Below are 26,653 nucleotides of genomic sequence, written 5' to 3'. Positions count from 1 at the left end.
ACAGCAGAAGGTGGCAGAGCAGGGTAGTCATCATGGGGGAGGTGGCACTTGAAATGACTCTTGAATGATGGGTTGGGATTAAAGGTATTCAGAGGGAAGTAGCAAAGAAAGAGGAGAACACAAATGCAAGGCCATTTGGGGGCCACTGCAAGTTTTTCTCAAGCAAAACATGAAGTAGGAGGTCTTTGAAATGTGTGACGCCTTCACAGTTGGTCAAGTTGTATAATGACCTGGCTGCCTGCTGAAAAAAGACCTGTGTGTGCACGCTGCTTTCCAGTCTGTTGTAGGATTCAGTCCTCTGGCAAGCGTTTGCTGTGTGTCCATTATGTACCTACGCCAGAATAGGCACATGGGGGAGAAAAGAAAGAAGAAAGCGGGCAGAAACTCAAATATTGTGAAAAATGGAGTGTTTCATGTGCTTGCCTGTTAAAGTTGTGTTTCTGTCTGAGTCACCGTGAGCAGGAGACAATGCAGCTATTGTGAAAGCGGCTGCAGCCTCTTAGCCAGTGGGGCTTGCCTGTCCTTTGTGCCCTGGATGTGGGTCTCAGTGCTCATTTGCATAAAGCCTCTGAGTTGTGACCACATCTTCAATAGGAACAGTTTTACGTTATTATCTTACTAAGGAATTATCATCGCATCAAAAGGAACACGGCTGGTCTAACAAAGCAGCCGGACCCAGAGGGTAGGCATGACCCAGGAGCCTGTGGGTACCACTTGCAAGTTTCTAGATAGTTTCTACTTCCGTGATGTCCACAAAAGGCTGAGAATTCCCTATGGCATCTTTGGGGGGACACTGGGATGTAAAGAAGGGCTGTCGTGGATCGAGACCATGATCCAAATCGCCAGGAATGCTAAACTTCACCATGAACTTCAAGTGCGGACTGGCTTCAGGGCTGGATGTTTATTGAAAAGGCTCTAATTATGATTCCTCACCCTCCTCTCCCCTGTAGTGCTGGCTGCTTCTCCTCAGTCCACCCAGCTGCCCCAGACTCTGCCATTCGTGTTTAGGCAGACATCCTCTCTAGTTCCTCCCATTCTCTGTCAGACTTCTTGGAAACGTCATCTCTACTTTCTGGCATCCAGAGGATAGCATCCTGCTTCTATCATCATCAACCAAAAAGTAGACACAGAAAAAGAAAAACCCACTCTATGTCTTTCTTCATTTTATTTATATGGTAAAATAGCAGCAGGAAAATTTCCCATGGTGGAAGTCCTAAGGTGTCACACGGTTGAGATCCTGGAAGCGCTAGGGTCTAGCCTTCCACACTGAATTAGAATTCCAAATCCTGAATGGACAGCCTGAGGACTGTAATGGAACCTCAGCAGTAATAAACAGCAGTCGTGAGATGAGTGGGGAAGCTAGTTTGGGTCAGTAGCCCTTAAAGCATATAATGGGAAGATATATCCTTCAAATAAAATTCAGTCAGTAAAGACCATAGCTTAATTCTGTAGCATACAACCTGCGTTGGTATCCTCCCCCCAACCTATGTGAGTATAGGGTCATAGAATGTCCTAGTGCAACTGTATAAGCTTTTGAAGGCAAATTGCCTAGATAGATAGATAATACTGTGATATATAATTTTTAAAAACTTGTAATTTTGTAAAGAGAATTTTTTATTCATATGGAGACAATTTTATGATATCTCTAAAGAATTATACTCAGTGCTAGCTGCTGGGTCTCAAAAGGGTCTGACCCTGACAAACCAGGATGGTTTCCAGACCCTTTGCACACATCCCAGTCTGTCAGTGTCCTATGAACCCTGGATAAAAGAACTAGGCATATGAAGTTAAGTCCAGAAAGCAGAAGAAAAAGCTGGGTCTCTCTTCTGTCAGGGGATATTTCCCCAAGACCACAAGAAGCTGGCTTTGGGACTTGCACCCCTCCCCCCCCATCCCCTTTCCTCCTTAACCCACGGCCTCGACTCTCTCCAAAGTAGGATAATAGAGGGCTTCCCTCGTGGTGCAGTGGTTAAGAATCCACCTGCCAATGCAGGGGACACGGGTTCGAGCCCTGGTCTGGGAAGATCCCACATGCTACGGAGCAACTAAGCCCGTGTGCCACAACTACTGAGCCTGCTCTCTAGAGCCCACGAGCCACAACTACTGAGCCCATGTGCCTAGAATCCGTGCTCCACAACAAGAGAAGCCACCGCAATGGGAAGCCCGCGCACCGCAACGAAGAATAGCCCCGGATCACTGCAACTAGAGAAAGCCCGCGAGCAGCAACAAAGACCCAACATAGCCAAAAATAAATAAATAAATAAATTTATTTAAAAAAAGTAAAAATAAAAATAAAGTAAGATAATAGAGCATCAAAGGAAGGAACTCTTGTATCTCAAGTGGTCTTTCTTTTTCTAGGGAGGCACTATTTCCCATCCAACAAAACGGGGAAACTAAGGAAGGCTAAGGAGAAGGACAAGGTGGCAAAGACTGTCTTCTGCTACTCACACAGCTCTCACATCTCTTCCCCCGTGTCCTTGACTCAGTACCCCATGCCACGCTCTGTCCCTGTAAATCTGCTTCTGGGGTGCCTCACTCAACCTGCCTCTCAGGTGCCCCATTCTCCAGAGCCACTTATTCCTCCAACCTGAATATTGGAGACCAACCACCAGAGCACACACCCTAATCAGCACATCAAACTTAGGTGTAAAGAACGATGACAAGAAGAGATACGGAGCAATGTGATATTCTTATCCAAATGTGAGAATCTGACTCAGATCACCTGTGGTAGAAGAATTTGTTGTTGAGGATTTTAAGATCAAGTGAGAAAAAAGAATATGTGGAAATTGAGAGCATGAAAGTACTTCAAAGTCATTTTGCATGTGAAAATTAAAAGAGGTCATAAGAAATAATAGAAAATAGAGATATCACTAGAATGTTAAGTTTCTTGGGGAGCGAGAACCACATCTGTTTTGTTTCATTGTGATACATATATAGAGAGATATCTGTACATATATATAGATATCTCCCAGTACCTAGGAAGATGCCTGCTGTGTAATGATGTTAAATATTTGTTTTCTGATTAGCTGGTTAAATTGCTGATGTAGTTTCAATTTAATGGTTTGTATTTGCAATGCTCATACATCAACTTTATTTTATTGTGAATTATTGCATTTTTATTTGCTCCTCCATCTAAATATTTGATGCTTTTTAAATTTTATTTTTGAAGTCTCCCATTTTCCACATGCCATCAGGATCCCAGAGATGTAAAATACCTTTGGATACTTGTGGTGAGAGGCGATGTCAGATCACCTTTATCTGACCTGCTCCTTTCACCAAAGCTAAACGGCATTTTTTTTTTTTTTTTGCGATATGCGGGCCTCTCACTGTTGTGGCCTCTCCCGTTGCGGAGCACAGGCTCTGGACGCGCAGACTCAGCGGCCATGGCTCACGGGCCCAGCCGCTCTGCGGCATGTGGGATCTTCCCGGACCGGGGCACGAACTCGCGTCCCCTGCATCGGCAGGCGGACTCTCAACCACTGCGCCACCAGGGAAGCCCTAAATGGCATTTTTAAATCACACCTCCTACTCCAGCAATGGCATAGTTGAACAGCCTTAGCTCAGCCTGTGATAATTTTGTGTCCAAGCACACGTTTCTAGTCCATTTCACACACATCTCATTCTGCTGCTTCTCCATCGCCTTTGCTTTCGCCTCCCCTTCTAAATGTTGGCATTCCCTAGGTCCTCGTCCTCGTCTTCCTCCTCTTGTTCCTCTATTCTGTCTCCCTAAGTGATCTCTCCCATCCCTGTGGCTGTAAATACCAAATACACACTGCTGGATCCCAAGTACATCTCTCCAGCCTTGACTTACCTCTTCAGTTCCAAATCCGTATTCTCAATCCACTACCTGATATTTTAATTGGAACACCTTACAGGTAAAACAAGTAAACCGTTTTAGTAAATCTAATATGGAACTTTTGATTTCCCCTTCTCCTTTCACCTCCGCCCATAGCCAGGTCCCTTCTGCTTCTTCCCTAGGTCCACCTGTGGCCCATATAGTACATAAGCCTGCATACTGGGTACTGAATATTGTAAAACTACCCAACACACTGCTCAAACCAGGGGGCCATCTTGGGTTCTGACCCACTTCCTTACCCTCCAACACCAATTCATGAGCAAGCGTCATCGTTTTTACCTCCAAATTAACTCTTGAATCTGTCTGCTTGTTATCAGTTCCACTCCTCACACCCAAATGCAAGCTGGCACCGTCTCTTGTCAAGACTAAGGCGACAAACTACCCCCTGCTACCGGTCTTGCCTTTTGACAACTAGTCTCCACACAGCAGCAAAAGCTCAGAGTGTCTTCCCTCTTACTGGTCAGTGGGCATGGACCCCACTGTATTGGGAATACAATAAGAAGTTGTCACTGGGACCTGCTAGGCCTTGCATGAAGTGTTCCCTCTCTACCCACCCACTTTCACTGATGCCCCCTCCCACCTCCCTCCCCAAGCTCATGCTGTGTCCCCGTACATGACATGACGTCCTGGCATCTCATAGCTCCTAAAACAGGACGAGCGATTTTCTGTGCTCCGGCCTTGGAAACTAGTGCTTCCTGGACCTGTGATCCTCTTCTCTAAGCCTTTGTCTTTTTGTTTTGTATCCTTTCTGTTATGACAAGTTACAGACATGTAACAAACACTTATGCACCTACCACTGAAAATTAATGACTTTTAACGTTTCACCATTTTCCCTCAGATGTTAATCCTACAAGAATGGAACAATATAAAGCCCCTTTTGTTCTTCTTCCCCCTGTCCCATGCCCGTTCCTCCCTCCTCAGAGTGAGTGATGGATGCTGTCGGGTCCTTTCCCTGCACCTACTTCCGCCTCCTTCTTTCTGACCCAGCTCTGAATTCATGGAGGCGCTCACATCCTGGCCTCCCCCAACACCTTCATGTGTTTCAGCAAAAGCCAGCAGTGGCCCGTTTGCGGCCAAGGAGACTGGAGGGCAGGTTTCCTGGAGGCTGTGCTTCATTTTGCCCCAGGTTCCACGCTGGGAAGACTGGGGCCCTTCCGGAGGCTGCTTCACTCTCTGTCCTGCCCTCAAGGGTTTGCCTTAGACAGTGGGACCCGAGGAGCCACGCTCTGTGAATTTCTCTTCCAACACCAAGGCAGGAATGAAACCATGTTCTTGTTTGTTCAGTCCTCATCATCTGTCATCTGCTTATCTCGCATATCTGTCTGCTCAAAACGAAAACCAACATCACATCACAAATGGAAGAAATAACTTTCTAAATGTCTCCACCCCTCTCCTCCCCAAAAATGAAAGAAAAAGGATTTTTCCTTCTTTAATCATGTTTTGGTTAGTGTATTATTTGACTATGATTATATGTGTTTATACTCAGTGCTATGAAAAACGTACTTAGACAAGCTTAAGTCTCCATCAGACACAATTCAGAACTGACCTGTTTCTTCTCTCTGCTCATAGGTTGCGGTATGTTTACTCTCCTGTCATCTGTCACGGCTGCTGTCAGTGGCTTCCTGGTGGGGTATGAACTTGGGCTCATCTCTGGGGCTCTTCTGCAGATAAGAACCTTGTTAGCCCTGACCTGCCACGAGCAGGAAATGGTTGTGAGCTCCCTCCTCATCGGGGCCCTACTGGCCTCTCTCATCGGAGGGGTCCTGATTGACAGGTGCGGAAGAAGGGCTGCCATCATCCTTTCATCCTGCCTCCTTGGACTTGGGAGCCTGGTCTTGATCATCAGTTTATCTTATGCGGCTCTCATAGCGGGACGCATTGCTATTGGGGTTTCCATTTCACTCTCTTCCATCGCCACGTGTGTCTACATCGCAGAAATTGCTCCCCAACACAAGAGAGGCCTTCTTGTGTCGCTGAACGAGCTGATGATCGTCATTGGCATCCTTTTTGCCTACATTTCAAACTACGCGTTTGCCAATGTTTCCCATGGCTGGAAATACATGTTCGGCCTTGTTATTCCCTTGGGAGTTTTGCAGGCGATTGCGATGTACTTTCTTCCTCCAAGTCCTCGGTTTCTGGTGATGAAGGGACACGAGGAAGCTGCTAGCAAGGTTCTCGGAAAGCTGAGAGCCATCTCCGATACAACGGAGGAACTCACTGTGATCAAATCTTCCCTGAAAGATGAATATCAGTACAGTTTTGGGGATCTGTTTCGTTCAAAGGACAACATGAGGACCCGAATCATGATAGGCTTAACATTGGTATTTTTTGTACAAATCACTGGTCAGCCAAACATATTATTCTATGCATCCACTGTTTTGAAGTCCGTCGGCTTCCAGAGCAACGAGGCAGCCAGCCTCGCCTCCACAGGGGTTGGGGTTGTCAAGGTCCTCAGCACCATCCCGGCCACCCTGCTTGTAGACCATGTCGGGAGCAAAACCCTCCTCTGTGTCGGCTCCTCTGTGATGGCAGCTTCGTTGGTAACCATGGGCATCGTGAATCTCAACATCCATATGAACTTTACCAATATCTGCAGAAACCATAGTCCTATCAACCAGTCTTTGGATGAGTCTGTGCTCTATGGACCAGGGAACCTGTCAGCCAGCAATGACACTCTTAGAGAATCCTTTAAAAGGATGGCTTCCCGCAGCAGAAACTCACTAAGGCCCACGAGAAATGACCTGGATAAGAGAGGAGAAACGACCTTGGCATCCTTATCGAATGCTGGACTAAGCCAAACTGAGTACCAGGTCATCACAGACCCTGCGGACGTCCCAGCTTTTTTGAAATGGCTGTCCTTGGCCAGCTTGCTTGTTTATGTTGCTGCATTTTCAATTGGTCTAGGACCAAGTAAGTATTTCATTTTTCATTCCTTCCCTCTCTCCCCTTATGAATGTTATATATTATCGTTGACCCATCAGAGCATCCTACTGCTATAGTACCTTATACATGGAACTACTAGAAGGAAGATGGGGATGATACTGGCCACCTGATGTTTCTGCTAATGAGGAAAGTATGGCTGGCTTATATCTGCCTTGTGAAATGCACAGGGCTAGTATTCAACCAAGGATTAGTTTCCCATTATCTGTCACATAAGGATACTTTAATATCAGTTGATTAGGAATGAATCAGACCTTGAAAAATATTTGTTGCTCAAGAGAATATATTGTTTTATGAAAACAAAGTTGACTGGGACGTTGTCTTCTATATCATTCTCTACTTTCTTCATAGGTGCAAGGAAAAAAAATTGTGTTTAGATTTTCTTAAAGACACAATAGTAGATGCATTCCAGTAATAAAGAAGAAGCAGGGAATTAAGAAGGAATTATTATGGGAAGGATAATGCATTATTGAAGTATATTTGATCGCTAGAGTAACTTCCTGGGGCACTTTATTCTGTCTATGAAACAAGAGAATGGGAGTCAATGCATTCCCATTGAACATAGTACGAACAATCTACAGGGAGGTAGCTACGAGGTTGTTTTATTTGATATAGTCAGTCTATTGCAGTGACAAAGTTTAATCACTTCTCTTGAGCAAACTCGAGTTTGCTAGAATAGGTTGTTTGTTGCAGTTCTTTCATCTTTTAGCCTCACATCCAAAGTCTAAACCTCTCTGTAGGGAAGTTGTGAAGGCTCTTTTTTACGCCTCACTAGAAAATGATGCGCTTAAAAATCAAGGGTAGTCTCTCTCTACCACCCTCAACTCCTACCTGTCACCTCTCCCTCCCACTCTCATTCCTCTCCATCTCTCTCCCTTTCTTCCTCCTTCCTTTCCTCTCCTACAGAGTTGATATTGAAACTTTTGTTTACAATGATCAAGGAGCAGACAAATTTGCTCCCATAAAGGGAAATGCTGGAGGTTCAAGAATAATGAGAAGACATAGGCTGTGTTGAGGGAGAAGGAATCTCATGAACACGTGCAGGTTTCTGGTGCCAGACGCTGGACAGTGTTTCTGGAGAGGGCTTATCCTAGTGATCCACTCTTAACTCTTCATTCAAATGATATGTACCCAGTGACTAATTGTTTTAATAGCCAGGAACTATGCTCAATATTAGGGAAACAGTAATGAACAAGGCAGATACTGTTCCTGTTTTCAAGGAGATTTTGGTTGAATGGATTGAGCTACGCTCCCTGTGTCTAATTCTTTCTGGTCAGCAACCAGCAGGTTTGACCTGCTTAATCTCAGTTAATTAATAACTGGACTTGCACATGGCCGATACGGCCTCTCCTTCAACTCTGCTTCCTCATCTTTTAGTTTCTACTCCTACGTCTATGTGAGATCAGTCTCTAGATACTGATTCATTCAAATTCCATAGAGGGAATCTGATGTACACTGCTTTTTGCTGTGCCAGGTCATAAGGGATTGTTTTAGTCTAAGCAGCTATGGCTAGACTGGACTACCTGATCTAAAGCACTGATGTCCAGAAGATGGCCCTTCCTTTCGCACTATGAGTAGACAGATTTCCCCATAAGGGGTTGTGCATGGGCAGATAGAGGAAATGCTACAATACCATCAACCTCTGCTCTCTCTGACCCGTTCCTGGACCCTGACCCTGCTTCTTAAGACTGAAAATGATAAACATCATTAATGAATAGTTTCCTGGAAACAGGCTTCTACCATTCTTTCAAGATTCAATTATCTTGGGTGTGCACCTGTGAGACACTTGTTTTAATCAGTTTGGGTTGCCATGGCTTAGAGAACAAACAGTTATTTCTCACAGTCTGGAGGCTGGAAAGTTCAAGATCAAGGTGCTAGGAGATTCACTTCTTGGTAGGGCTCTCCTCCTGGTTTGTAGAGGCAGACTTTTTGCTGTATGGGACAGAGAGAGAGAGAGAGAGAGAGAGAGAGAGAGGAGAAAAGTGACTAGATCTTTTGTGTCTCTTCTGATAAGGGCACTAATTCCACCATGGAGGCTTCACCCTCATGACCTAATTACTTCCCAAAGGCCCCATCTCTAAATGTCATCACATTGGGTATTAGGGTTTCAACATATGAATTTTGGGGAGCCATAACATGCAGCAATAACAATACTTATGTGGCCATTCTGATACATAAAGTTAATGAAATTTGAGTAAGCACCTTTTAAAAATTGTTATTTTCAGAAACTCTTTAAAGTCTATTAGAAGAGCAAGATATGAGTGCTACCTTGTACCAAGGAATCAACTTAACCTTGTCTGTGAACCTTTCTATATCAATAAGATTTGCTTACTTGATAAACTTCAGGTGGTATTTATTGTTCCATTGATTCCTTTTGCTGACATCTTTTTTTTCCCTATATATTCATCATAAAACTAAAAATATTTCTTTTTTGCATCAGTTTTCTTGATCCAATCTTTTGAAATATCACAGATCAATTAAGAAAAGGATGTCCTATTTGTTTTCATTCAGAGGATCTCTCAGGTTGGCAGAGGTTATGACATGACACACATTATAATAAGAGAGACATTGATCTTAAACTTCCAGAGCCAACCTATTCATGGTAAGAGTCCTCCCGAGCTCATGATACTCTTCTTCTCTTTAATTTTTGGGTCACATTGAAAAGTACAGTAAATCCTCAGTCACTCACATACCATTTGATACTTTATTGTATTAGAGCAAGAGTTCCCCTTTTCAGGAAGCTCAATCTGATTTTGGACAAAATTATTGGAGGCTATTTGTTATTTACCTTCTAGAATTCCTTAAATAGTATTCTATACTAATTTTTAAAAATACACAATTTAAGCTTTAGATTCAGCTAATATTTATTGGCACCTATTATGTCAAACACTGCTCTAGGAAGTTTTTACATATTTTGGAGTACTTCATTTTACCTTCACAACAAGCCTGGGAAGAAAAGTATTCACCAAATTTTATAAATGACGACACTGAATCTCAGAGAAGTTAAGTGACTTGCTCTCATGAAAACATCTCTTGTCTTCTGAAATGGCCAAGACAAGAATAGGCAGAACTGTGTTGGTCTTGATAGTAACTGTTAATTGTCAGTTCAGTCCTCTCCTTGAAGATATATTAGAAAAAAGAATGAATGAAAATAGTGTATTATTGTCCATCACATGAGGCTATTAATGGGCCACTGCATTTTATGCAGGATAGAGACAGTCTCTGTTTTTCTGAAGCTCTGCTAGCTAAGCGAGCATGAACAGTTTTTATAAGGCTGAGCTACAGGATAAAAGAGAAGGAAAATAATGATGAGAATGCAGAAGTTTTTGATGTGCATTTACTTGAATAACTAAACTTGATTGAGATAATGTTTAGTGTGTATATTGGTTGGAATTCAAGCTCAGCTATAATAAAGGCCAAAATAACAGTGGCTTAAACAAGATAGCAGTTTCTTTCTTTCTGTTAACAGAGCTGGGTAGTTCTGGGTACTGTGGAGGCTTCCAGCCCAGGCACTAGAAGCCTATAGATAATGTCCCCAGACGCCATGGTTTAATATTGGTTCCCAGTCTATCGTGATGCCTATTTAGAGATATTAAGATGAAGTTTAAAATTTCATCACCCGGGCTTCCCTGGTGGCGCAGTGGTTGAGAGTCCGCCTGCCGATGCAGGGGACGCGGGTTCGTGCCCCGGTCCGGGAAGATCCCACATGCCGCGGAGCGGCTGGGCCCGTGAGCCATGGCTGCTGAGCCTGCGCGTCCGGAGCCTGTGCTCCGCAACGGGAGAGGCCACGACAGTGAGAGGTCCGCGTACAGAAAAAAAAAAAATTTCATCACCCTTTTCTGATAGCTAATGATCCCTTGAGAATAAGTGAAATGCACAAAGTACAGTCAATTAAAGGGAGGCTAGGTACTGAAAGGCCTGGATGAGAAGACAGTGTGAGCAGTCCTAGCAGAAAAGCAGAACTGCTGTGAGTGATATGAGATAAGGAATTCTCTACAGGGATTAGACATTGCATAACTGTGAGAGCTGCTGAGCAAGCAAAGGTCTGGTAGGGGACGGTTAGAGGCAAAGGAGAAAGTCACTAATCAGGGCCGCCAAGAAAAGCCGGTGGAGTCTGTGAAGCCTGTGGCTTCTGCATCTGGTTGCAGCCTGAAGTCTCTGCAGGTCAGCAGGGCAGGTGGGAGGAAAAGCTGGATGCAGAGCAGGGGGCAGCAAAGACAAGAGACCCTGCTAGGGCAAACTGGAATCCATAAGAAGAACCTGGAACCCACATCTGTCTCCCATGTCAACTCTGATGACGCAGGCCACCTGCAGAAAAACTGATGTCCTTCTCCACAGAGTCCTGCCCATGTGCCTGGCCTGGTACTTGGAGAAGTTGGAGGAGGGGATCTGGGTGCACTGGCTGCTCCCCATGCCAACAAGGAGAACCAGCAGATCACAACAATGTGTACAGTCTGCACTGATGTCCAGGGCACCAACCCCCCAAGCACAGGGCTGAGTGTCACTTTAGCCTTCCAAGTCTCAGGCAAACTTCTCTTCTGGGCAACCCTTACCCAGAACTACACAGAGAAGGAAATGTAGTTCCAGCTTAGCTAAACTGACACAGTACAAAATGGCCAGAGTGATAAACTTGACTAAGAGAATAGATGAGAATCTGGAAAGAAATATTTCAGAAGGTCAAAGCCTCTGTATTCTGTCTTCAGTTTCTGTGATAGACATTGATTTCTTTTTATTAAAATATTACTTGTTAAACCATATGACTAGCTTCCATTCCATCTAGTTCTAAAGAAGCCATGAGGTCATTTCATTACTGTCTCTTGGCTTTTGTTTCTTTAGCTGTAAAACCAAAAGACACTCTTTTGCTAATGCATGATAAAAGCTTTCATATTTATTTTCTCAGGAATGTTAACTGTCTCCCTTGAGCTGACCACTGTCACGTATCTCCAGTTCCGTTGCCTCACGTGACTTCTTGTTCCCTTTTTCCCAACGGTTGCTGAACTTTTCCATTTTGATGCTTCACCGTCAGCTGAACACAAAGAAGCTGAGGCTGAATTCTTATTCCCCTCATGTCAAGGGGACTTGTCTTTCTCTTCCATGGGGTAGTCACTCTGCCAGTCACTCAGGTCTGACGCTCTGGGCCCGTTTCCCAATCCAGTCAATGACCAAATAAAGGCTCTTGGATTTTCCCTCACAAAGGGTTCCTGTGTTCATTTTTCCTTCCCACTTCTGCCATCCTAGTCTACCCCTTTCAGTCTCATCCCTAGATTACTGGGAGACCCTTCCTGTGGTTCTTTCCCCTTCTAGGCCTTTCCCACACCCAACCATCCTCCATACCAAGTATTCCCTAAGTAATCATGTTCCCCATGTCACCACAGCTCTCAAATCTTCCACGGCTTCCCACTTTCTTCCATATCAGAAGAACCAAATGCCTTTCAAGATGAAAAGATTAGAAATGACCTAGTCCTACATTTTCCTTTTAGAGAAAAGAAACAAGAAACTCTCAGAGATTGAGATCACACAGATTTAGGACTAGAACTCTGGACATCTGAAGCCGAATTCCATGCTCTTTCTATGACTATATCACTCATCCTGGAGGGAAAAGATGTGTGATTTTCAAGGTTCTCCATCATCCCACCCAACTCCATCAGAGTGTCTGCACAACTCCAAGGGGCACCATTTACATCGTAGTCTGTGGAGTTTTCTTTCAGGGCTACCATTCATATAGAAACACATATAGATTCCACATGGGATATAAGGAGAATGATGCCCCATGGCGTTGTGACATGAGGCAATGCTTTGCCTCTCTGGGCATTTTTATTTCCCATTGTTCCCCACCCAGGTCAAGAGACAGAAAGCATCTGTTGTGGCCTCTTTTCCTTCCCCCCTACTCTACCCAAGTCCCTCCTATCTTGAAAGCTCAGTGAAAGTCTTATCTCTTTTATGAATTCACTCCATTTCTTCAAGGTCTTTATTTGTATGAACTACTAGTTATTTCTAGTGTAGATTAGTTCAGTTCTGGGCTACAAAGAGCCTGAATTTAAAATCACAAAACCTAGGCTCTAATCTCAGTTCTTCTGCCTACTGGTTATATGTTTTTAAGTCATTTATTTTCTCTGAAGCGCTCTCTAAATCCATGAATTGGGCATAATAATACCTGTCTTATCTCACAGAGTATAGGTGAGCATCAAGGGAACTAATGCATGCGCAAGTGTTTTGGATGTTACAGTGTGTGATGTAAATGGAAGTTACCACGTGATAATACAACTTAGTCCTTAATGATATAGTGTACTGCTTTTGTATGCTTGTTTGGTTTATTAACCAGAATGTGGTTACTGGATTGTAAGCTCTTTGAGGGAAGACACGACATCTCACATTTTTTCCTTCTGTCCCTTTAAGTCAGCACTGTATATATCTGTTTGAAAACCATGCAGGGGTACATTTATGTTTCTAAGGAGGAGAGGGAAAGAAGAACTTTAAAACTAAGGTGAATATACAGGAAAAATCTTGAAGTGTGCTTCTTTATCTGTGTCAAGCTATCTAGTGGGTAGGCTAAGTACCAGGAAAGCTGGGAACACTAGGTTGCCACAGAAGCGCCTGTTCCTCCTGAAACCATCATGTTTTTGCAAAACAATCCATCACTTTGAAACCACACACCTCAGTTTGAGACTCGAACCCACAATCTTCTAATCTCACTCCTTCAGGTGGGACTCGAATCCAGCTGCACTTAAGTTGGGACTTGAACCCAAAATTTCTGGCTTAGGCGGGGACTCAAACCCACAATCTCCCAGCTGAAACCACACACCTGGTCATAGGATTTAATGGACCTCAGGTTCTTTACGTCTCAGCACAGAAGGAATTCAGTGAGAGGCGAAGTGATAGGCAAGTCGATTTATTAATATAGGACGCTTGTGAAGGATACAAGAGGGCAGGCAAGAGGACTCTGCCCTGAAAGTTAAGTGGGAAAGCAGGTTTATTTAGGGAGATACACACTCCACAGACAGAGCATGGACCATCTCAGAAGGCGAGAGGCCCCGAAATATGGGGTCGTTAGTTTTTATGAGCTGGGTAATTTCATAGGCTGACAAGTGGGAGGATTATTACAACTATTTTGGGGAAGAGACAGAGATTTCCAGGAATTGGGCCACGGCCCACTTTTTGGCCTTTAATGGTTGGCTTTGGAACTGTCGTGGTGCCTGTGTGTATGTCATTTAGCATAGCTAGTGTCTCATAATGAGCTTATAATGAGGCTCAAGGTCCTCTGGAAGTCAAATCTTCCACCATCTTGTACATAATCTGTTCTAACCAATTTTTGTCATATCCTCAACAGCTATGTCATTCTTTTAAAGGTTGTGCCTTGCCGCCTTCCCTCCTGTCTCAACGGTGGTGTGAGTTTTAAAAATCTCTTTCTGTCTTTGCCTCTGAGAAAAGATGCAGGAGAGTTAGCAGTGCTCAGAAATAAGTAGTTGGAGGCATTTAGGGCATTTCTTTGTCAGGTCATAAAGAGTTATTTGGGACTTTCACTAATTCCTACTTTTAGACACAGAGTATCTAAAAGTAGTCCCAGATTTTTTTTGGACACCTTTGCTTTTTGCTTTCACATGGAGAAGAGAGTCTTTTTGAGCGTTTCTTAGAACAAAAGCAATGCTAATGAGATGGAGAATCTCAGTCTGAAGGAGGTTTGGGTTTGGGAAAGGGAAATAACCCTTCATCTCACGGTTTCTTCAACTTGTAATTGCTGTTCCAAGCACTGATCCGGATAGTCACGCCTGAGGGTAGAAGGCAAGCAGTCGGAGACAGAATCCCAAACATTCCCTCTAAGGAAAACAAGCAGTTAATTCACGTGGGTGGCTTGAGACTGTCAATTCTCTTAGGGTTTCTGAAGAGATCTGAATAATTGTCCTTTATTTTTCTTGCTAAGAGTTAGCCATTTCTGTTTATATTCATGCTGCAGTTCATTTTTTCTTTTCTAAAGAAAACATACCATAAGAATTCCAATTCAGTCACCAAAATTGTATTCTAGAGCATTGGCACGAACCAGTTGGAATTTAAAGAAGATTTTTATTAAGAGCAAATTTTCATACCAGATCGTGAACGCATTATAAACTTATTAACCTGATGCGATTATTGCTCAGGTATTTCATTTAGAGAGTTTATTACTTGTAATAGAAGCAGATCCTTTGTGTAAATAGGGGCGTAAATGGAAAAGTACTTGCTGTTCCAAAGCAAAATCAAAGCAAGATTAAATCATCTTTATTAAATCTTTTAAAATATGTGTTGGCTTAGAACAACATTCCTTCATTGTATTAGATCACAACATAGTTTCTCTTGTCAAAAAGTATTTCTATTTTTAGGTTAAAGTGTATGCCCTACATCATTTTACTTTCTGGTCATCTGTTTCCCTGATTTTAGCATAAATAGGGGTACCCTGGAATCTAGAATTCAGGAGGGGGCATAAATTTGGTACCAAGTAATCTCATATATTTTATTTTATACATTTAAAATATTATTCTATGAAGGAATCTGTAGGCTTCACTAGCCGGCTGAAGGGTTTCATAGCCCGAGGTTAAGAATCTCTGCCCTCCATTTCTCTGTAACTAATACCAAAACTCTTCCATCAAATAAAAATCACAATATATACCCCACTGCTTTTATTGGAGATTTTTATGAAACATTCCGTTTTCCACGCTTCATCTCTCACTTTAAAATATGTTCGAAATCTTAACTTGACTTTCCAGTCTTTCTGGGGTGGTCCTGATCATTTTAGCTCCTTCTAATAACTGAACACTTTATTATTGTGGTTCAAGCTTCAGGGTAGAACCAAAAAGTCCTGATATTATGAGGACATAGAGCCACATAATGATTTCTCTTCTTCTTGGGCTTCAAAAGTAAAGCAGAGATGAGCCCAAGCCCAAGCCCAAGGCGTAAAGTTATTATTTCATGAGTTCATCTGAGGTAATACTTGTGTAGCTGCCCTCCTTAGAACAGTCTCTGTAACTCAGAAAAATGTGTGTGACTGTTCTTTTCACAACAATTATTAGGGCTTTTATAAAACGGAATGAAATTGGGCCATTTGTAGAGACGTGGATGGACCTAGAGACTGTCATACAGAGTGAAGTAAGTCAGAAAGAGAAAAACAAATATGTATATTAACGCATATATGTGGAATCTAGAAAAATGGTACAGATGAATCGGTTTGCAAGGCAGAAATTGAGACACAGATGTAGAGAACAAACGTATGGACACCAAGGGGGGAAAGCAGGGGAGTGGGGTGGTGGAGGGATGAATTGGGAGATTGGGATTGACATGTATACACTAATATGTATAAAATAGATAAGAACCTGCTGTATAAAAAATAAATAATAAAAATAAATTAATTAATTAAAAAGAACAATTATTAGGGCTTTTTTTAAATCCAAAAATTCCTATGTCCATAAATTAATTAAACTCCTCTTCCATCTCATGACTAATATCTTTTCATTAGAACAGATGGGAGGAATTTGTCCAAGGTCACATATTAAGTTCTGTAATGAGGCTATGACTGTCATCCTTTAACTGCCTTTGTATTCACAAGTTCAAGCGGAACTTTACACTGAAGACTGAATGACAGGTGACAGCAAATCACCTCCCCCAATCTCTTCTACCAAATAGGCAGGAGTTCCATCAAGAAAGCATCTTAGAGTGATTACGAAGAGAGGAGAGAGGGAGACAGTGGTAGGGATTCATCTGCTCACTTACTTGTCCAGCACGTGTGGATTGCTCACCACAACCCACTGGGCATGGTACCCATTGCTGGTGATTTAGGGATGGATGAGTGAGAGCCACACCTCACCCCAATGGAGCTAGTGGTGGGGACAGGCAATAAGCCAGAAAATAGATACATGTATAATACAACTTCAGGAGGAGAGAAGTGTCAACATTTAGGTGGAGGTAAGAGTGATGAAGAAAAATCAAGAAGGATCAGGGATAACATCAAGTGGCCTTAAGGGAGACATGAGCTTGGAGGTTTAGGAGAAGAGCAGAAAGCCTGTGGAGGCTATACAACAGTGTGTGAATTCAGACTACGCTTTGGCATTAGGCTGCCTGACCTTGAATCACAGCTCTACAGTGTAGGACTCCAGGCAGGTGAATCCATCTCCCTAGGCTTCAGCTTCCTGATCCACCTCACAGTGTAACTGTGGGGTTGAACAAAGCCATTTGTATGACGTGTACCTAGTGTAGTGCCTGGTGTGTGGCATGGACTCAATACACTTAGTCATTAGTGCTATTTTAAAATATCTGGCCGTAGTCTAGACAAGAGATGTATAGTTTTGGTAAGGCCAGCACTGACCCCAGCAGTCATTTTGCTTAAGGCACATCAGGAGACACAGCAGATGCTCCATAGCCACATATTGAATTATGATGCCATGGTCCTCCTCACCTCCCTTCTATGCACACCATTCCAGTTAGGTCAAGACTAAAGAAAATACATGTGTTGCTTGAAATATGGTTCATTTCTGCATTACCTACAGTCAAGAGAGTTTTCTAGGTTATCAGACGGGTGTTACAGAAAATTCTGAGTCTTTGGCGAAAGGTGAAAGGTGTGATTTAGGTTGAGAAACACCCAACTGTCCATTCTTCTAAGTTGGTGCAACTAATTTAGACTCTGTGTCCTGTGTGCACACAAACTTTGGCTTGTTCGTTGTTGTTTCCTTGAGCCTAACCTAGGGCCTGGCCCACAATAGGGGCTCAAGAAATATTTGTTAGATGAGTCAAAAAAAGTTTCTGGAACTCTCTCAGCTTCTGTGATGAAGGGGAACTGTCTCTCTAGTCTAGGGTTGACATATCCTGATCTTCTCTAGTATGAATCTGTGTCAATATCTAGGCCATCAGAAATAAAAGTGGTTTGTGGGGAACCCCATGCACATTTGACCAAAAGTTATATCTGAGTAAAACTATTCAACTGAGGATGTGTGGCCACCTCTAATTCATTTGATGACTAAAGAAGTTTCATGTTTTAAATTTACTAAAATTAAGGCCATTTAAAAAAATGTATGGTGTTAGCCAAAATATTCATTTCCAAATTTCCATATTTGCTCCAAATACAAGATTCAACCTTTCCCCTGGAGTGGGAAAAAAAAAAAAAAAAAAAGAGAGAGATTGAGATTAGTCATATCATGGGATAATAATTCCTACCTTGGTTTAGTAATTGAATGTTTTAGAACTTAACTCTTTCCAAAAAAGATTTGAGACAACTCCTTCCTGGTTTTCCTAAGAGAAATATGTAGAAGTCTGAGCCTGGAATTTGTTTACTTAATTAGTGTTAGAGCTTATAGAAATATTTCAGTGGATTATCTCAGGCTTAACAATCACGTTAAATTTCTCAGCTGTAAGCTGGAAGTCTAAAGTTAATAATAGCAATAAAAGATCTTTGTAGAAAAATCCTACCATAGCCACAAGTAATCAAACTCTCAAGAACTGTAAACTGGCTGATATTTGAGCCCACTCGCAAGCTTACAATTAGCCTCAGTTTCATGGATTTTGACAAAGACACAAGACTCCTTGGTCAGAGACAAAGGACAGTTTATTATTCATAGCAATAGCCATAGCCAGACTACCAGCATTTGCACAAATTCCCCAGGCCCCAATACCCACAGGGCATTATGAACCAGGCCAGGTGACACCTATACCTAGACTGGGTTATTTTAGAGGAGAGGAACCCCAAGCTTAGGGAACCCAAATCTTTTATAATAGACAGTAAGCCAGCCTGATTTTTCCCCTGGAGGGAGACATTATCTTTAATTTACTGGATAGTAAACAAAACTTTGCTCTAGAGGGGACACTCTGTCTTCCAAGGTTGTTTGTTTTATGAACATCCTTAGAAAGACAGCCTGGAACAAAATTGGTGCTTTTTTTCATGAGACATGCTGAAATGCGAGACCCATGAAAAATCGTCTTTCAACTCAAACACTCTGAAAAGGCCAATTTTCTGTTTAAAACAAGAAATTAGAACTTCTTAAGGTACAAAGATTGTAGAGCCTAGCTTTTTGTTTTGTTCGGTTTTATGGAGTTTAACCAGTCTTTTGGAGGATGGTTATCAGTAGGAAGCATATGACTCATCTGCCATAACATTTGAATTTAGACTTTATACCTAAATATCTCCAGCTCTTCCAAAAGCAATTGTTTATGTGTTGTTTGTACAGCTAAAAATTATGACAATTCCAGGGGTGTGGAACAGCAGGTTCTAATTTGGAAGTTTACTCAGCTGCTTCACTCTAAGATATACAGGGTTTAGAACAAAGGGTTGCAGACCAGAATTATATCAAATGTTTTCAAAGATATTTTGATATTCTTCATATTTCCTCCTAGACACCAGGCCCCTAATATTCCAAACCATCACCGTCAAAGACTTTTTAGTGCTCACCCTCTTTTTCTATCATTCTTCTTGGATAATCACATACTCTTAGAGAAGAGGCATATTGATTAAATTATTATTCTTTAAACAGGAGAATTTTATTATCAAATGTAGCCATTATACAATCGTATTCACACAATGGGTTTGTGTTAATTGTGTCTACCTTTAATATCTTTCAAATCTTTTTTTTTCCTTTTAAATCTTACATTTCAGTTATCATCAATATTCACACCAATACTGTTCCTTTTTTTTCCAGTTAATTAAGTTAAAAGTTATTTTGTTTGATTAAAGTGGTGATTTATATGGTCCTCTGGTGTTAGTCATTGCAATAATGCATAGTAAACAAATAATAGTATCTGAATGGTTTTATACTAAACTTGCACCCTAGCAAGAGGAAAAACTTAAAGAAATATGTGCCTTAGCTAATTAAATCTCACTCTCCTCTTTGGAGTTAAATGATGCACAGTGGTACCTAATAGAACCAAAGAGTCTAAAACTACATTTTTGTAGCATGAACACAGCTAAACAAAGAGAAGTAACACCATTTACAACATTACCAAAGGCAACTCTTCACATAATATAATACATCGGTGTTTAACTTTCCTCTCCATCCCACGCTATGATCATAGGCCCATGCCCTTGAAAATTACGAATATCAGACAGTAAAGACGTTAAAGAAACAGACTAAGTTTTTAACACTATCTTAATAAACACAGCATTCACCTGTTACTTTATTGTTTTTCAGAACACAATGTTAAACATTTTTCCAAGGAACACCTGTAACATTAAAAACTATTAATACTTTTCTCATTGGAGTCTGAAGCATCATTCATGAAAAAAGCACAGCATAAAATGTTGCATGTGAAGCATGACATTCAAGTTATAGTGTAAACCAGAAAAGACTAATTTCTTGTATCTCCTTCCCTTTTTTGTTTTGCCTTTTGAACTCTAGTTCAGTGATCTGCAAATTGGGGTAAGCATAATCCTGGAGGCTACTTTCTGGAATATTCCTTCAATGATACATCAAAGGAAATCAATTTTTGGATTTTTAGGAAAAGTCTGTTTCCTAAAATTTCTTCTTCCCTGTCTTGCCAGTAATAACTATTCTTCCACTTAAAAGAAAGCACACCTGTTACCCACCAGAAATCTTATTATGATATATGTCCCCAATTATAAAAACCTTAGGAACGCTAATGAAAAAGACAGTTGGAAATATTGGTGTAGGTGTGGTATGGAAAAATGACTCTAATGACTAGATAATAATTCTCTCATAAGCCTAGATATTTCTAATAATTTACTTTCAACAAAACTGTAGGATGACCTAATCAAGCTATCAGCTGATATATCATTACAACAAACTTTTGTTGTTAATTTAAAGAATGTAGTGACACTCCTATTATAAAACTTTTTCAACTCCCCATCTATTTTTTTTATTCTTGAAAACAGTACATTTCATCTCCCTTTTTTTTTTTTTTTTTTTGGCCTGTGCCACGGGGCATGTGGGATCCTAGTTCCCTGACCAGGAATCGAACCCGCGTCCCCTGCATTGAAAGCGTGGAGTCTTAACCACTGGACCGCCAAGGAAATCCCCCACATTTCATCTATTTGAAAATGATGTCAACTTTATGTTAAATGCCTTATTGTTATATTTTTAAATGGATGAAGATGAGTATCAAATAGGTATTGTATTTAAATTCCACTGGAAATACTTGAGTGATATAATTATTCTCTACTGTAAATATAGAGTTTAAAAATACCATAGAAATTGCATCTTTTGCTGTCATTTAAATTTATGGTAAAAAAATGTTAGATGTTGATTTATAAATGAAAGAAAGTACTTAGTTTTTCTAATTATTTTAAAGGCTACACAAGCAAGAAAGTTTGGAGACCACTGCCACCGTTCTTATTCCCAATTAGTACCTGATCACAAAAGGGTTCCATTTTTAACTCTGGCATTTTTTATTAAGGGTTATTTCATTTAATCCAATTTCCTAAAAAATATTTTAAGAAATCATTTCGGTTGATTCTGACTAGAAATCATTAAGATAGAAAGATTGGGAACATTGAGGTTTTATTTCATTGTTTTCCTGTTAAGTAATCCAAGATCATATTCTTGAAAAAAAGTATTTTAAAAGAGGCCAGGAGTAAGCAAAACTCAGAGAGACTGAGAAAAGGGAGAATACAAAAAATAAAAATAAAGTAAAGCTACAGTATCACTGATGATATTGGAGATGGTGGCCTACGGTGGAGTATACTTTTAAAGGACAAGACTTTCCCACTCAAGGAACTTATGGGGCCATAATTTAACTGGCTTCACTCCTACAAAGTATAGGACACTGGCTCCATCAAGTTGTTGAGAACTCTGCAGCCTAAGTGTAGAACTTCCTCCAAAGTTACTAGGAGTTCCCTGGTAAGAGTTTCAAGGCCTCCATGAGTCTTTCAAACCTGAGGCTGCCATGACAGGTGGTTCAGAAAATGCTCAGGCCAAATGGAAAGCATGCCTGAAATGCTGCGGGGGTTGAATCTGAAAGCACAGGGAGAGAAATGACAGCCTCAGTGGAAAAAAATGTTCAGCAGTGGCTGAAATATGGAGGAGGGAGGAGCTAAGTGTGGCTGTTGATATGCGACAGAGCTCAGCCATTTCCACTGATTGGCCCTATTCATTCAAGTTCATGTCCTCCATTGCAAACAAAGACATTTCAACGTATTTGTCCTTCATGGTCTTTTTATGACACTCTGTACAGCCATAAACTCTGCAGATCTCATCTGGATCAGGCAAGTTCTGATGGGCAGCCCTGGTGATTTAATGCCATGTGAAATATGAGGTTCAATATTTGTGGACAATTAGCTCCCAGCAAGACCAAAATCTCCTCAACCCTTGTAACCTAGAGAAGACTTTAAAGACACGTGCAGACTCTGACATTTACACAAGTACATATTGCTGAGGTGGGCCTGGAATAATGGGGTTAAAGGTGAAATAACAGGCATCGAGGAGAATTGTTGCAGGGCCTGCTAAGCTGCAGTGAGTAGCTTCATTCACTGTAGAAGAGTTATTATATCTCTGACTACTCTGTGGATTCCTCACGAGCAGATAGCGCAAAGCACCCCCTGTGGGCCTGTCATCAGGGAAGGGGATAATGAGGACAGCCAGAGAGAGCCACCATTTTACTGTGGCATGTGACAATAGCTTGATTTTTGTTGGAGAGAAATTAGGCCATCTCATTGGAAAAACATTAGGGATTCAAACAACAACAAAAAAACTTCCACCTGTTATTATTGAATACCAATATATATCCGCATGTGATGATTTATACCTCTTTGCTCTTTACTTATGAATTGAAAGAGCTTCTCCATTCCTTCTGCTTTGGGTGCTCACAGCCCTTTTTCAGGCAACATGGAGGCCTATAAGATTCTGGCACCATCTTGCTCCTAAGTCTTCCATGGAAAGACTTTACCCTCTCAGTAAATTCTATCTTGCTGCAAGTTCCACTTTCAGATTTTTATTTCACACTCTCTGGATCTGATAACCTGCGATTTTTATGGTTCTGAGATCATTGTTAAAATTATTTTAACATTATTATTAATTAATTAATTAATTAAATTAATTTACAAATATTTATTAATTATTTACTCTCCTTATTTTTGACTTGACAGGTTCCATATTGGGGGTGTTGAACCATCCTTGTCAAAACCTTTGTCAATTGTTGCAACATCCAGTTTGTCAATATTACAAAAACCAAGGCATCGATTCTTGAATTTTCTCCACTAGATCAAAAAAGAAGTAGTCGCATTCAGCAATGATATATTACTTTTGGAAATGTCAGGTGTAAGTTTTGCCTGACAACAGGGCCCATCAGAGACTGACGGAAGTCTGTTTTTCAGTATTCAGTTCATTGCTCACTGACTGGTTAAACTGCCCAAGAACTTGGCTCAGCTGCTGCACTGAATGCGTGCCTAGGACAGGCCTCAGTGTGGTTGCTGGGTGCTTTTAGGTGAGCCCTCGACAGTTCAGACTGAGCACTTATAACTAGTGCTTTGTGCAACTGTCCCATCTTCTTGTCGGTAAGATCCACCACTCTCTGTAACAGCAGGATCAACTCATTCTCATCTGAGGACAGCGTGGAAAGGATTTTCCCCAAACCCCACCAAATAATTCCAAGAAGCCATCATGATGCAAAGTGGGGAGGGGAAGTGGGGTATATCAGAGGTGATGAAGTGGGGATGGAAGTAGATCAAGAAAACCAGTGCTAACTCTTGTCAAAGAAAATCAGCATGTCCATTCCCCCACCTTTTCCTCACGGCTGCTAGAGCAAAAGACCATAAGGAACGCTCTGCTCCACCCCTACCCTCACCAAATACCCAAGGCAGGAAGGGGCCTGGGGGATTGGCTTGCAGCATAGATCATTTATCTTCAACAGAGTGGACTTACATACTTTCATCTTGTATTTGCCCAAGGACAGGTCATTACAAAGGCTTCACCAGAATTATGCAGCTGTCATTCTACTCAGATCCAGATCCCCTGTCTTGCAAACCTCAAGGCAAGGTTACCTGAGCTTTGCACCCGTCTCCAAGGATATAATCTGCAAGAATCTAGTGAAGGTCTTCTGGGGGAAAGAGTGGAGGGGAGGGATCTGGAATGTTATTTTTGAATTCCCTATTAATTAGAACAATAATAATCATGTTCCTTTGGTTACGGTTCTCGCCCCCGCCCTACGTAGATTCACTTGGAGAAGATAATCAAGAAAAAAAATGTGTTTCCAGCCCTCTTGTATAATTTAAATATTTTTCTTACTTTAAAACAGCACATTTACTCGGAGCAGGTGTTTTCTCTACAGAGCATGACCTTGTCGTGAGAGGTGACTTTTCAATCAGAGACACAGGTGACTGCTCCAGGATTCTGGCTGGCCCTGGCAGCCCAGGTGGTTGCTGGCGGGGGGCCGCTCCCTGGCCTCTCGCTTCTTCCCTCACACCGCCTCCTCTCGGGCAAGAAGATGCATCTGGTCTGTATCTGAACACCGGCTTTGCAACACAATGTGACTTAGCCAGCAGGGAGCAGGGCTGGGACAGCTCCTAAGCCCTTCTTTCCTCAGAATCAGAGGTGCTGATACTCCACATTTATGTATTCATTAACGAATATTTATTGAGCCACCCCCAAGAGAGCACCAAGATGAAGAAGCATGAGTTCCAGAGGCTGCCCAGGCTCAGCGCCACCTCTGCTGCCACCTCTGAGCTCTGGGACCTTGGCAAATTATGAACTCCTTTAAGCCTCCATTTCCTCTTCTATAAAAGAGGGAGAGCGATATAGTTCCTATCTGGTAGGAATTCAGCGAGGATCAAATGAGATAAGGTTTGTAAAGGTCTCAGCCCATTGGAAGAACTGGTAGCTATTCGGCAAACTGGATTTGATAGGCTGCGAGCAGAAGACAAGTTAATTTGCTCCTCTGCTGCCCTTTCTAATCCCGTCAGGCAGGTCCTATAATGTTTTGTGTCACTCTCAGATCATAAAAAGTCCTCTGATCAGTTTTCGTGCCAAGAGTCGTCTCCTTTCAGAAAGTCAAATGTTTGGCCTGGCGTAACACCGAATCCTGGAGCTCTGTCTAATTGAGAGCTTCTCTCCACCCAGCTTGCCACAGGCCAGGAAGCCCAAGTGGGGGAGGGGAGAGGAGCCAGCCTCCTTCCTCCGCCCTCCTGGCTCTACTTCCTACCCACTCCGTAGCTATGATGTTGGACTTGGCAAAGGTCGGGGGCAGAGGAGGTTACAGGTAAGGGTCCAGAGGAAAGCAGATAGATCCGGGTTCTGGCACTGAGGCTCATAGCTGCCCCTTGTCGTGGGCAGATGGCCCTAGCCACTGCCCTTTCTGTTTGCGTGTCTCAGGCCAGTGTCCCCTACCAGCCCTTTATGTCCCTCCCTCTACTTCCAGGGACCATTGCCAAGCTCTCTCAGTGTTTCTCCTGAATCCCTTCTCACTTGATTGGAGGTGAGGAGGAAGCACACTCTCTCCTCCCTCGTCCTGTAAAAGGACATGGCCCTGCTCTCCAACCACAGATCACGAGGGACTAGGGCAGAGGTCAGTGGGCTGGCCCTCAGCTTCAATGGCTTTTTGATCACTTTGCTGTCCCCCACCCACTCTTCCTTGTCTTCCAGTGCCCTGGCTGGTGCTGAGTGAGATTTTTCCTGGTGGAATTCGAGGACGAGCCATGGCTCTAACTTCTAGCATGAACTGGGGCATCAATCTCCTCATCTCTCTGACCTTTTTGACTGTGACAGGTAAGAACTCGCTTTCCTCTAACGCCTTTTGTGCTCTTAGGACAAATCTTAGGGAAGCACACTCGCCTGAAAAACATTTTCTCGTCAACACACTCAAAAGTAAAGAGAATGGTAGTGAACCTGATGTACTGACCACCCAATTTAAAACTTTATCAGTCTTCATTTATGACCCCACCTGCTCTGCCCCCCAAATTATTTGGAGTCATTGTCCAAACATGTCATTTTGTCTCTAAAATTTCAGCAGGGACCTCTAAAAGATAAGACATTTAAACACTATAACTTCAACATCCTTATCACACCTAAAAATATTATACTATTAATAGTCTCTTGGTATCAAGTATCCAGTCTGTGTTCACATCCTTCCAATTGTCTCATAATTATTTTTTATAGTTTGTTTGAATCACAATCCAAATACTTAATTGATATGTCTCATAATCTGTACGTTTCACCTCCATTTCTCCTCCCCCTACACTTTATATTTTTAATGAAGAAACTGGGTCGTTTGTTTCATAGGGTTTTCCCCGGGGTTGGATTTGCCGATTGTAGTCACATCACGTGACCCTCTGTCCTTTGTGTTTCCTGTAAACTGCTATTTAGATGTAGAGGCTGACAAAGATTTAGATTTTCTTGTTTATTTGCAAACTCCTTCCCAGGTGATGGCCTGTGTCCTGCCATCAGAGGCATGTCCTGTGTGCTTATCTCCCACTTTGTCATGCCTGCATCCTTTGAGGATCATTTCCCAGATCCGTTATCTTCATTTCATTATTCCTACTAAGTTTTTTATCAGCAATACTTCTCTTAAGGAGAAATTTCTTCTCATTAGTTATTTGCCTGCCCCGAAGTATGAATCATATAAGAAAGCCAAGATTAATGTTTGAAACTTTCTCTTTATTTTCTACTTTTCAAAATAATGAGGTAGTTCCCCAGCATCCTCCAAAACTGACCAATGAGCTGAGTTTTCATCCCTTCCTTTTATATGTATATATATAATGCATAAATATTAAATAGTATCTATAATACAGAGATAATATATATTGATACCATTTCAAAAGTGGATGTATAGTCAAAAAAGTATATATCTATATGTAGTACTTCTGAATCTTGTTGACTTTTTTTGGAGTACATCTACTTTTGGAAATGAACTTTTAGAGTTATTAATTAAGCACAGTTTGGGTTTTTACACAAAATTTTAAAATAT

General features: G+C 41.9%; 1 protein-coding gene across 1 annotated transcript in view; it reads left to right on the top strand.

Moving 5' to 3' along the window:
• The window catches only part of SLC2A12 (solute carrier family 2 member 12), a 59,032-nt gene that overhangs the window by 14,024 nt on the left and 18,355 nt on the right, over window positions 1-26,653 (top strand). Inside the window, exons 2-3 of the mRNA XM_030853411.2 lie at window positions 5,426-6,766; window positions 25,333-25,455. Coding sequence (XP_030709271.2) covers window positions 5,426-6,766; window positions 25,333-25,455 — 1,464 coding nt within the window. The remainder of the gene's footprint in view (window positions 1-5,425; window positions 6,767-25,332; window positions 25,456-26,653) is intronic.

The sequence above is a fragment of the Globicephala melas genome, chromosome 14, assembly GCF_963455315.2.
Source record: "Globicephala melas chromosome 14, mGloMel1.2, whole genome shotgun sequence".
NCBI lineage: Eukaryota > Metazoa > Chordata > Mammalia > Artiodactyla > Delphinidae > Globicephala > Globicephala melas.
The sequence above is the reverse complement of the archived record's forward strand: the minus strand, read 5'-3'. Positions and strand labels throughout refer to the sequence as shown.